The following is a 12,061-nucleotide window of genomic DNA, read 5'->3' as shown; positions in this document are numbered from 1 at the left end:
ATCCAAACTGGCTGAACAATTGCCAGATCGCGGTGGAACCGTCCCTTTGGGTGACCCTTCTCCTCCTCTTCCTCCTCTCATAACCGGCCCTTGTGGCAGGGCTGGGAGGGTGCATGCACACGGGAGATGCTCCTCAAGCAAATGCCAAAGCACAGCAAAACCAAGTAGGGGCGGGTGGAATGCTCACTTGAGGAGTGAGCATCTCCCCACACAACTGCACCCTCCTGATCCATCCACAGCTGCCGGGTGCGAGAGGAGGAGGAAGAGGAGGAGGAGGAGGGTCATCCGAATGGGCGCTTCCACCACAGTCTGCAAATGTTGTTTAGCCAGTCTGGATTCGAAAAAGAAGAAATGAAAGAAGTAGCGAAGAGCGCCAAGGAGAGCTTGCTGGCTTGGCCATGCCGCGGCTTTCAGGGAGACACACACACACACACATTCACAGATACACACACACACACACAGAGTGGGGGGAGAGAGGGGAAGATAGGGACCCGGCCACTTCGCTCTCCCCACTGTCACCCTTACCTTCTCTCACTGCTCCATTTTGTGAACCACCTATGGTTTAGTATTTCCTTCTCATGACCCCAATAACATGCATTTCTCCCTCTTCTCACACCCTTAATTTTAAGGTGTGATATCAGAACAATCTTGATAATTTCAGGTGAACTGAAAGCCATGGAGCTGCTTCCTAGGAGCAGAAGGCCCACTGCTCCATCCCAGGGAGGGTGAAAGGGAGGCATGCAGAGCTCTGGCCAGGTCTGGCCTCCTTAAGAGCCTCCCAGATTATGGAGCTGCCCCTTCAGGGGACACTTTTCCCCAAGCAGCACGAGAAGAAGCTTCTTTCCTCCAATGGGGCCAAAAGGACCTCCGTCCACTCACGATTCAATCCCATCCGATACAGTCCAAGCCTGGATTCAGGCCCCGGTCAGCAGAATTGCCGCCTTCGTTGCTCTTCTGGGCACAAGGAGCAAACCACCAGAAGCTACTAGCGACACATTCCCCAGCCCTTGTGGGTTTCTCACCCGTTTGATGGAGACCCTTCATTGTACGTGGTCCACAAAATGGAACAATACCGATGCCTCCCAAGCAGCCTAAGGGAAAAAATCCGGTTTCTCCTGCCAAGATTCAATTCTCGGTGAAGGTCAACCACCTTAGGGGAATAGCATCAGCCCTCTTGAAATGGGACCTCAGGCTTTGGAAAATGGAGAGAAGACACCAAACTTTCTCCTACCTTGTTGAGCAACTTTAGCCGTGAAAGGATATCTTTGTCGATAGAAAATCTCTGTCTTACAAAATACGCCACAGTCTCTCTCCTGGGATCATCCCTGGGAAGAACCAAGAAGCCCGAAATGAACAGATCTGCTGCTACCTCTCCATTTGGGTCCATGTAGAGTTTAAGGTCCGAAATATTGACAAACTCATTCTTCTCCAGGAAAGGATGGAACTAGAATGGGAACATGCAGCAATTTTAAAAGCAGAAAACTTTGTTTCTAATCCGACACTTTTTCAATATTTAATCTTTCTTCTGTAGTTGTCTAATTTATAGACATGCTTCATTAGGAAAATGGGTGTTACCACTATCTTACAAGTGAAGGGAAAAAGTTCACAAAAATTTGTCGATCATATTTTAACAATCTAGATTTTGACAAAATATAGTTGAACAACAGAAAAAAGGAGATTTATGAACTCCTGAAAGCAACAGGTTGGTTATCAGAAACACGGATTTCTGAAGAAGAAAATTGTCAGGGTGATCCTCTCCCAGGAAGCCCAGACAGGAAACCTGAGCTAGGCCCACTTCGCTGTAATGCTGCACTGACAGGATTTGGGGAGTCAGAAAATACAAATCTCCCACCGACACTTTTTTTATGCAGGTCTCCTCCTCTTATCTGGTTCTTCCCCAGGCAGAATCTCTCCTCCACCCCCCAAAAGTCATTCCCTCCTATTAATGCCCTTTCTAAATGGGTTGTGGGAAAGGGGGGGATATAACTTATGTGCTCTATGCAAGTCATCCTCACATATTATTTCATTTCCTAAATACATTATGCTGATATAACTTGATCTCAGGAAAGAGTAACAAACATTTTTGTGATGTGATCAGAAACCCAGTTAAGTGAGGGGTAGATGGTATGATAATTAAGTGGATAAAAACTGATTTAAAAATGGTACTCAGGTAATCTTTAGTTTTTTTAATCTTTGTCATGAAAGTGGGAAGATACAACATTTTGTCATTAAGTCATCAATTTTTCTATGTTGTCATTAATATAATAGTGTTGATAAATCGCTATTATACAAGATTTATAACAATTCTCAGGCAAATATACTTTTATGTTATTTAAACATTACCAACTTTCTAGAAAAATATTTCTGATTTCTCCTAGAAACAACTGTATGACTAAAAAGTAGTAGAAAAATATCTGGATTTTAGCATTTCATAAATTATAGTATCTCATACAAGAAGGTTAATGATGAAGGATTGTGCCAAGGTTGATAAGTATGTAAAGGAACCAGCCCCCGAAGTAGAAACCAAGAGGCTGTGAGTTCAAGTCCCGCCTTGGTCATGAAGCAGACTAGGGGATTTGGGGCCAGTCTCTCAGCCCAACTCAATTCACAGGGTTGTTGTTGTGGGGAAAATGAACACACAACTACTCATTGGTACTCAGCCCCCGTGGCTTCTGCAGGGAAGGGCTTTTAAGGATGGGGGATGAGTTAGTGCACTTAGTGAACTCAAACAAGGTCTCAAAGATCTGGAAATCCAACAAGATGGGGCTGCTCTTCCCAAGAATGTTTATTTGAGCAGCCTTTAGAGCAACGAGATATTTATATCGAATAACTCTGCCAAGAGTCCAAAGGGAATTAACCTCCGAGAGCTGCAATGGAGTTCCCAGAGCCGTTTCAGGGGGCCAATACAAAGAAAGAGTGCCTGAGCTGAGACTGGGCCCCTGTTGACAAGGGGCCACTCGAACTGCACCTCACGCAGAGGTGGTATTCAACCGGTTCTCACCGGCTCGGACGAACCGGTGGTCACCCCTTGTTGGCCACACCCCGAACTGGGTCGCCCACTTGTCCCAGTCGCTCTCCTAGCTTTCCCTACCACGTAGTGGCTGTGGTGCAGATTGGGCAGATGTCCCAGGGCTGTTGCACATGCACACTGTGTGTGCAGCCATGCATGTGTTACTGATGCAGTGCACATGTGGAGCAGCCCTGGGACATCTGCCTTCCTGCCTGCCCTCCCGGATCACGTTTTCTTCCTTCTCCTGTCGGATGTGCCTCCTCCAGCCCAGCCTGGCCCAGCCAGCCAGCAGGTGGGTGGGCTGATGTCCCGGGTCTTCTTGCCCCCCTCTTCTCGCGATATGCCTGCAGGAGCCCCTCAGGCCAGCTGAGCCGAGAGCCGCCATTCCCGGGCGTCTACACTCCTGTGCTTGGTCGACACCTCTTCAACTTGCCTGAAGCAGCTGGCCCTGCCCCTCACCCTCCCCTCCCTCGCCTGGCCTGAGAAGGTAAGGGGGACGGTGGGGGATAGCGAAGAGGCTGGGTCACTATCTTCCCCTCTTTCTCCCCCACTCTCTGTGTCTGTGTGTGTGTGAGAGAGACAGAGAGAGAGAGAGAATTAGGGGGGGCAAGAGAAGAAAGAAAGAAAGAGCAAAAAAGAAAGAGGGAGATAAAGAGAGAAAGAAAGAGAGGGAGAATGGAGAAAGTGAATGAGATATATGGATGGATAGATAAATAAATGGAAGGAGGGAGGGAGAGAGAAAAAAAGGAGAGGGAAGGAAGGACACAAATCCTGGCTTCAGAAGACTCTTTGAAGCAACACAACAATCTAGGGCTGGCATGCAACGAATCTCGGAGGTCATCTAGTTCAACCCCCTGCTCCAGCAGCAGATCTTTACAGAATCAAAGAATAGCAGGGTTAGAAAGCTCTGTGTGTGTGTGTGTGTGTGTGTGTGTGTGTGAATGTGTGTGTGCATGTGTGTTTGTGTGTTTGTGTGTTTGTGTTTATGGTTGTCAAAACTCCAAAAACAGGTCAAGGAGCTCTGGGGAGATCAGTCATAAATTAGAACACTTGCTAAGCAACTGGCCATTAAGCGAGGACCAATTGTATTTGGTTTGCCAGTCACATGGCCCCCTGGCCAAGCCCACTCAGTCACATGGCCACCAAGCCACACCCACAAATTCAAGCCATGCCCACAGAACCAGTAGTAAAATAATTTGAATCCCACCAATGAGTTCACAGCCTGCTATGCGGCATCTCCTATCAGGACTCAGGGATTCACTTTGTGACGCCTCTCCTAATAAAATATCCAGGAAATACGGAACTCTTTTACGTGCAAGTGCAGTTATCAGATCAGTAGGAAGAAGTTTCTCTGAATGGGGCCAAATTCTGTTCTGCTGTAATGCAAAATTATGTATTTATTTATTTAGAATATTTATATTGCCACATATTCGCACATGTCTCAGCATTAGGCAGACTCTAACTGCCCATTGACTGTGGTTTATTTTTATTTTTCTCCATTATTATTATTATTAATTGTAATGCTGGTCTCTGACTCTACTAAAAGTGGACTGGATGAAGGAGGAAGGTGTGTTGGAGACATTTTCCATCTTGAGTTATTTGTAAATAAATACATGTTTATGGAAACAATCTCAAAATCGTACTTGACTGCAACCTGAAACTGAGTCTTGAGAGAAGAAAAGGAAGAGATTATGAGAGCAGCTTCTCCAACTTACAAAATCTCTCAGTTGGACAAGGGAGGATTCAACACTCTTCCAAGGACTGAAAGAGGTGTTGGGAGTAGTTAAAACCCTCCCCTCTCATAGGAAAATGAAATATTTTAGGATATACTAAAAAGGGAGAATATACTTCCCCTAAAAAGAAAAGTAGAAACTCAGAGAGGCTGAAACTCCGCCCCCCTCCCACCTTTGCTAATGGACCATTAGTCTGGCCTAGGGCAGTCTATTTTACATAACAAAGATCTACTCCAGGTAAAGCTATATAGGAATTGCCCAAAGCCATCACCATCCTCCAGCGAGGCTCAACCAAGCCTGGGACTCAGGACAGCCTACAGAGTTGCCCCTGCATGGCCCCATGGGAGCCTGACAACCGATCAGAATACAAGCTCAAATTCAAATCCCAAGAGAGGGCATAAAACAGTTGCACTCTCAGCATCTCAGCCCTTCTTTCCTCAACCAAGGCATGTGCTCCTGTCCACCATTAAACCATGTTTCCAAGCAGTCACCATGTTTCCAGCGTCTTTCTTCCCCGCTTGGAACTGAACCCAGAAGGAGATTTCTTCCAACAGAGGCTAGACAGAAACTTCAGATCTGCTCCCTGTTATTTCGGAGCGTCAGACAGGAGCAATTAGATGGTGCAAATCTCTTGACCTTTTGCAGCACAAGAAGGTTGAGATGTTCCCCTCCTTCTCCTTTGGGTTCCTTCTCCAAAAGGATCTCAGATTAATGGATCCCTATCGGGACCCCCCATACCTGCCACGGCTGCAGCCTCAGAGCCCCCAACCTCTTTTCTCCCTCCTTCCTTCCCCTCCTCGATCTGGAGGAATAAGCGGCATTCATGGCCTGGGCCAGAGTCTGAATGATACTGTAGCGATGAACGTCATTTATGATCCGTTTCCTGTTCCTTTTCTCCTGGGTCTCCAGTGGGGCTTTCTGGGTGCATCTTCTGCGGCCTTTGACAGAAAAGACGTGCTTGGAAAGGGAACAGAGAAAATAATGATCTTGAAACGGATATTTCACAAAGAAATGGGGTTCAAAGGCAGCATCTGTTGGCCTTTTTTTTGACAGATAACCAAAATTTGAAATACTATGGATGTATTTGAGAGGTATGTGCTTCTTTATTGTATACGCTACAAAATTTGTGAGGATCCAGACTTTCCCTTCAATGGGTCCTGGCAAATGCATAAGTGCTTCATGGAAAGGAATAATTCTGTTCCAGATGGAAATAAATTCTATGAAGTGGACAAAGACGTTGACTTGTCTCCACTTAGAGAGGGCCTCCCTGAGGGGTGCTGTTTGTCCAGTTGTTGTGAATCGTTGTGATATAACCACACAAATTCCATTCCTGACAAGCATCGGAGGAAAAGTCCTCATGAAATTATCTCCCTTTTCTGTGTCTGAAGCAAAGAGGCCAATCAGGGTCCATCTGAAATGGAGGAGCAGCTGGACAATTGCTGGGTATTGGAATCCTTCTTTGGGGAGCATCTGGTGGAAAAAAGGGAATCTCCTTTTATCACTCAGAGCCTCTGAAGGAATTAGAGTAGTGATCTGAAAAAGTAATGAAGAATGCTGTGTTATAATGTGGTCCAGATCAACCCCAAAATTTTACTTCTTGACAAACCCAATTTTTTTTTCATGAATATGTAAGAATAGTTTGTTCCTTAGTCACGGTTTAAAATATTTAAGACAGAATATTAACAAGATTGTCTATAAAAATGGAACGCAAAATCATATTAAACAAAAAATAAAATAAAAAATGCAATGTAAATTTCTGTGTCACCCATACAATTCCAACAATTAGATTCAAAATAGCAGATGTTAGATAAAATGTCTGGATCTAAAATATAGGGCTGTATTATATGCTATTTTTGAGTACTAAAACCTCTTTCTCAGCTTCTATATCCCAAATTCTTTGTGAAGCAATTTTTCAGCTTCGTCTCTAGATGTACAAGAGCACAACTGCTAACAGAATAGTTATGAGTACATGAAATGGACATATATAAGAAAAATAAAAAGAAATAGTAGGACAGTGACGGTAGGCACATTGGTGCACTTATGCACGGCCCCTACAGACCTCTTAGGAAAGGGGTGAGGTCAATCGTAGACAGTTGTACAATCCAATAAGTCTTTAACTGAAATTTTGTCTGTTTTGGGACTATATGTCTGTTTCATCACTTTAATTTTAACCCAATAATTATATACCCTGAATTTATACAAAGCAGAAATTGTGTAAATTAACAATTATCTATGAGGGCAGGAGCTGAACTCCTTTTATCCATCCCAAAGATACTCTTCTAGGTCTGAATATTTTTTATACAGAGACAGGTCTATTGCCAACTTGATTCCAATTGGATAAGGCAGATATTATTGATAGGTGAAAATGAACATGCTAATGGAGGACCTCAAAACCTGGATAGTTTTTCAATAGTAGAATATTCAGTAGAATATCCTCTAGGGACCTTATGGCTCTTCAGGCCTTTAATGGTCAATTTGAAGATGAACATAATAGAGTAAAACATCGTTGATATGTTCCCTAATATTCTGAAAAGCTGCTCTTGAATTATATGAAGATATTGGATCTGTTGTTCATCCCCACCACCCCACTCACCTTAACAGATAGAGAAAAACACACAAACCTGTGGGACTTTGTAGGTGCCTACAAACGTTGACATCTGGATGGAGATGTCCCTGTTAGCTGCATCAATCAGAGCCAGGAGGTTGTCCTTCCTCCCACAGCCGTAGTTGGGGACATTGGATTCTCCAGTGGAGAGCATGTCCAGCAAGGCATCTGAAGTGCGTAAAGTGCTCAAATGGTTGTCATGGATGTTGTAACCAAGGGTGAGATTGTGCAGGAGCTGGGAATTCTTGCTGACCATTTGAATAGCAAAAATTGATTTTAGGGTATCTGTTAGAGCAGAACTCTTCCTATTGAAAAACAATATTTATGTTATTATATTCAATAGCCACAACAAATGTTTTTAAAATATATAATCCTTCACAAACCTACTAAGCCTTAGGCCAACATTGATCCAAATCGAATGATCAATTATGCAAATGAGAGAGGCAACTACAATTGTTTCAGTCACTACTTAAACAAAGGTCATTATTCAAGTGATGAACTCAGGAATGAACTGAGAAAGGAAAACCATCTGGATTTCATTCAGGTTTTTTAAAAACTCCATCTTTGGATTTTACTCTCTTCCACAAAGTAAGGCAAAAAAGGGAAGCCATGGAAATCAAAATCATTCAGGAAATTAGACAGGTCCTGAGGTACAAAAATAAGTGACATAAGAAGAAAAGAAGGTGAGTGTTAGAATTGCACATGGAGGGAGTGCAACTCCATCACCCCACATGACTTACGAAGGAGAAGGTATGGAAGGAGGGCTGTTGAAAGGCCACATTATAGGTGACACATATGTTTCACTTGTGACCACACCAATGAGATGGTCCCCAGGCCTGTAAAAGCTCCATGGATTGTACCCATCCTGGTGCTCCAAACTCAATGGGCATTTCCTTCTCAGCTTCCCACAGACTGATGGGGACACCAGCAGCAGCAGAAGCAGGAGGTTCATCATTCATGGCATTAATCAATCCACTTCCTGTTTCTAACACAAATAACAGGAACAGTTGGAAAAATAATAAGACTCTGAGAAGTGCCAGTGGCTTTCCTGATCTAAACAGAGAACCACTTAGTTTCATCTGCAAAGGAGAGAAAGGTGCAATCAAGAGCAGAGCCTGTACCTGTCCCAAAACTTGGTTCCAGAGAGCTTCACCCTAGGAATTTATCCTTTTCTGATAGAAGATCCTTTTCATGTGGCTTCAATCTGATGTCTACATCGAAGTCTAAAACTGGAGATTTAGCATCACAAGTCTCAAATGCCCAGATGGTCATAATTACAGTGAGAAGCAACTTCTCCTCTTGGGATCCTGAACTTTTTCTGGGTTCCATCTGCAGAGGAGAGGCTGGAATAAATCATGTTAGTAAAAATGACAGATATACCCCTGGGGTCACTGTTTTGTTGTGGTTGTGGTCCTTCCTCCCAGTCAGGGCAAGTCCAGAAAGTGATGCTGGGGAAGAGAATTCAGCACCCAGCGAATTGACTTCTGCTGTCCTTCAACATGGCCTCTTGTCTCCAGAGATTGCTGGGGAAGGTCACCCAGAGCTATGGAGTTTGGTGCCACTTCTAAGTTAATGCCATTTAATTGTAGTGTTGCCTGCCTTCTAATGACAATCGGCACCCTTGATCTCTGCCAAAGGTTAAGAGTAGACCCTGTTTGGAATTCTGTTTTATGTCATAATCCCATATATTGATCTTAATTGCAGCCGGTTTTAAAATTGCTTGTACTTGAAATGAAATTTCATTTCCCATCTTTTCTAGCAATATTAATTTTGAGATTAAAGCTCATTAAGAAGCAGGAAAGTGACAACTTGTGCACTAGATCATTGTGTACATAGGGAGAAAATTATAGAATGGATGGAATTTTTTATTTTTATTTTCTTGTCATTCCTGTGTTATCTTACCATGTTCCTATAATACACCAAGATTCTTTATATTTTGATTTTTCTTAGTTTTTTAAATAAAGAATGGACTGTAAGTTCTGCAGGTGCTATCCATCCATCCCTTTCTTTCTTTCTTTCTTTCTTTCTTTCTTTCTTTCTTTCTTTCTTTCTTTCTTTCTTTCTTTCTTTCTTTCTTTCTTTCTTTCTTTCTTTCTACCTACCTACCTACCTACCTACCTACCTACCTACCTGTGTTTCTCACAAAATAAGGCCAGGCCTTATTTTTTTTTTGACCCTCGAATAAAGGGCTAGGCCATCTTTTCGGGGGTGACTCCCCCACCTAGAGGGGCCCATATGCACGTACCTCTCCATGAGGCTGTATCTATCGGCTGACAAAAGCTCCCCCAAAGGCAAAGTCCCCAGCCGCTTCGGGACGAGGCGTGGCTGCCCGTGTCCCCTCGCCTTTAGGAAGTGTCTTTCGGGCGATGGAAGCTCCCCAAGGGCAGTCAACAGCCACTTCGATCAGCCGGTAAAAGTGGTCTCGGGGCAAGCGCCCACGCACAGTCCCTTCTCCGGGAGGCCGCTTCTATCAGCCGATCAAAGTGGCCAGTGACTGCCCTTGGGGAGCTTCCATCGCCCGAGAGACACTGCCTAAAGGCGAGGGGGACATGGGCAGCCACGCCTCATTCCGAAGTGGCTGGGGACTTTGCCTTCGGGGAGCTTCTATCGGCTGATGTTCTGTCGGTAGATCGGGGTATTCTAGCCTAGGCTACCTGCAGGGCCCTCCTAAAGGCAAGTTTTCTCCCCACCCACCCCTGCCCTTCCCCCCATTTCTCTTCACCTCATGTAGTTCTAACGAACGATGTGAGAAATGGCGGGGAAACGCATAGGCCTAAATTTTGGGAGTGGGGCTTAATTTCACCTCATGCCTAGAAATCATGCTGGGCCTATTGGTGGAGTCCCTATTGTTGGAGAAACACGGTATCTATCATCTATCTATCTATCTATCTATCTATCTATCTATCTATCTATCTATCTCTATATCTATTTAATCAACCATATCTATCTCTATCTATCCATCTCTATCTATCAAGTATCTCTATCTACCCATTCATATCTATCTATCTATCTATCTATCTATCTATCTATCTATCTATCTATCTATATTTATCCATCCATATCTACCGTGTTTCTCCAACAATACGGCCTCCACCAATAGGAAGCCCCAGCATGATTTATTGGCATAAAATCAAAATTAAGCCCCTCCCCAAATTAAGGCCCATATTAAACATGTGAAATGGGGGAATGGCGGGGGCTTGCCGTTTGGAAGTACTTTGTTGCATGCCCAGATATGGTGCTGCCTGCGTTGGTGGAGCACTTCATATCGGGAGACCTTCCGCCACCGTTAATTTCCCTTCTCCCTTGCTGCCGTAGCGTTACAGCAACGCCGCGGCGTTTGGCGCAGCCACGTGCAGCCAGTCAGGCTCCTCCCTGCAACCGGAGCCCTGAGGAGACATTTGGCTTCAGGTGCTCCTGTGGCGCCTTCCCTTTGCCTTCGATGGTAAAGTGAATTATTTTAAAACCTCCGCTCATCCTATCAGGGCCGTGCGAGCTGAGCAGAGCCGGGAAAGCAAGCCGGGGTGTTTCCTGGTTCTGCCCAGCCCGTACGGCTCTGCCGCGCCCTGGCGGGATGAGCGGAGGTTTTTAAAATAATTCACTTTACCTTCTAAGGCAAAGGGAAGGCAGCCACAGGAGCGCCTGAAGCCAAGTATACCAACAACAAAAGGCAAATCCTCAAGGTGGGCTGGAGGGAGGTGGCTACATGCCCCCCGGGCTGCTTCAATGCAAGGTCCTGACTTGCAGCATCCTGCCGTTGCCGCTGCGTCCTCCCTCTCCGACTGCAAAACTCGTGTGCTTCGCCAAACGCTCCGAGCGAGGCGAGCTCTTTCATACATAGAGAGAGAGGGAAAGACGCCGCATGCTCCGAGAGGCTGGCTCTTTTCTCTAGCCGAGGCTGACAGGAAGTGCCTCCAGGGCCGTGGCAGGCAAGCCGCGGGTGTTTCCTGGTTCTCCCCAGCGCGCGCGGCTCTGCCACGGCCCTGGCGGGATGAGCGGAGGGCCGGCGGGAGGCACTCGTTGCCTTGGTGACATTTCGGTGCCTCCGCCGCCTCCTCGCCCATCGCAGGTGGCGGTGGCGGCGGAAGTGGCGGCGCTTCGCTGAGGGAAAAGAAGACAGCGCAGCCACCTTGCTTGCTTTCCCACCTGCCCACCCCAGATGGCCTCAGGAGCGGCGGCAGTGGCAGCAGGCGCGCACACTTCTGCCGGCGAAGGGAGGAGAGGCGAGGAAAGAGAAGGGAGTGCGGCAGCAGCAGCTGTCACAGTATCGTCTCATAGCGGGGCAAGGCTGGCAAGCTGAGGTGGCCGCACCAGAGAGTGTCACTGCCGACCCTTTCTCTAGCCGATTCTGACTGAATCTCTATCCCGCTCCTTTATCCTCACAACGGGTCGGCAGTGACGCTCTCTGGTGCGGCCACCTCAGCTTGCCAGCCTTGCCCCGGCTCTGCTCAGCTCGCACGGCCCTGATAGGATGAGCGGAGGTTTTAAAATAATTCACTTTACCATCGAAGGCAAAGGGAAGGCGGCCACAGGAGCGCCTGAAACCAAATGTCTCCTCAGGGCTCCGGTTGCAGGGAGGAGCCCTGACTGGCTGCACGTGGCTGCGCCAAACGCCGCAGCGTTGCTGTAACGCTACGGCAGCAAGGGAGAAGGGAAATTAACGGTGGCGGAAGGTCTCCCGATATGAAGTGCTCCACCAACGCAGGCAGCACCATA

At 46.1% G+C, this 12,061-nt stretch overlaps 2 protein-coding genes across 7 annotated transcripts in view; one reads left to right on the top strand and one right to left on the bottom strand.

Moving 5' to 3' along the window:
• LOC148128458 (vomeronasal type-2 receptor 26-like) overlaps nt 1-9,443 on the bottom strand; it is a 17,946-nt gene extending 8,503 nt beyond the window's left edge. Inside the window, exons 1-5 of one of the 5 annotated variants that reach the window (XM_087949068.1) lie at nt 8,470-9,443; nt 8,089-8,333; nt 7,365-7,653; nt 5,482-6,276; nt 1,232-1,444 (exon numbers count right to left, since the gene is read on the bottom strand). In XM_087949068.1, the coding sequence (XP_087805194.1) occupies nt 1,232-1,444; nt 5,482-6,276; nt 7,365-7,653; nt 8,089-8,303 (1,512 nt within the window). In that variant the 5' untranslated portion in view covers nt 8,304-8,333; nt 8,470-9,443. Of the gene's footprint in view, nt 1-1,231; nt 1,445-5,481; nt 6,277-7,364; nt 7,654-8,088 lie in introns of all 5 variants that reach the window. The other 4 variants (XM_087949067.1, XM_087949069.1, XM_087949071.1 and 1 more) reach the window with 4 other exon arrangements.
• Nucleotides 1-12,061, top strand: part of LOC148128457 (vomeronasal type-2 receptor 26-like) — a 50,054-nt gene that overhangs the window by 22,033 nt on the left and 15,960 nt on the right. The window lies entirely within an intron of this gene.

The sequence above is a fragment of the Notechis scutatus genome, unplaced genomic scaffold (genome assembly GCF_049901735.1).
Source record: "Notechis scutatus isolate UNSWTSFEM ecotype Mainland unplaced genomic scaffold, rNotScu1.2 NSCUSCF64, whole genome shotgun sequence".
In the NCBI taxonomy this organism is placed as follows: domain Eukaryota; kingdom Metazoa; phylum Chordata; class Lepidosauria; order Squamata; family Elapidae; genus Notechis; species Notechis scutatus.
Note: the sequence above shows the minus strand (reverse complement) of the source record. Positions and strands in the feature narration are given on the sequence as shown.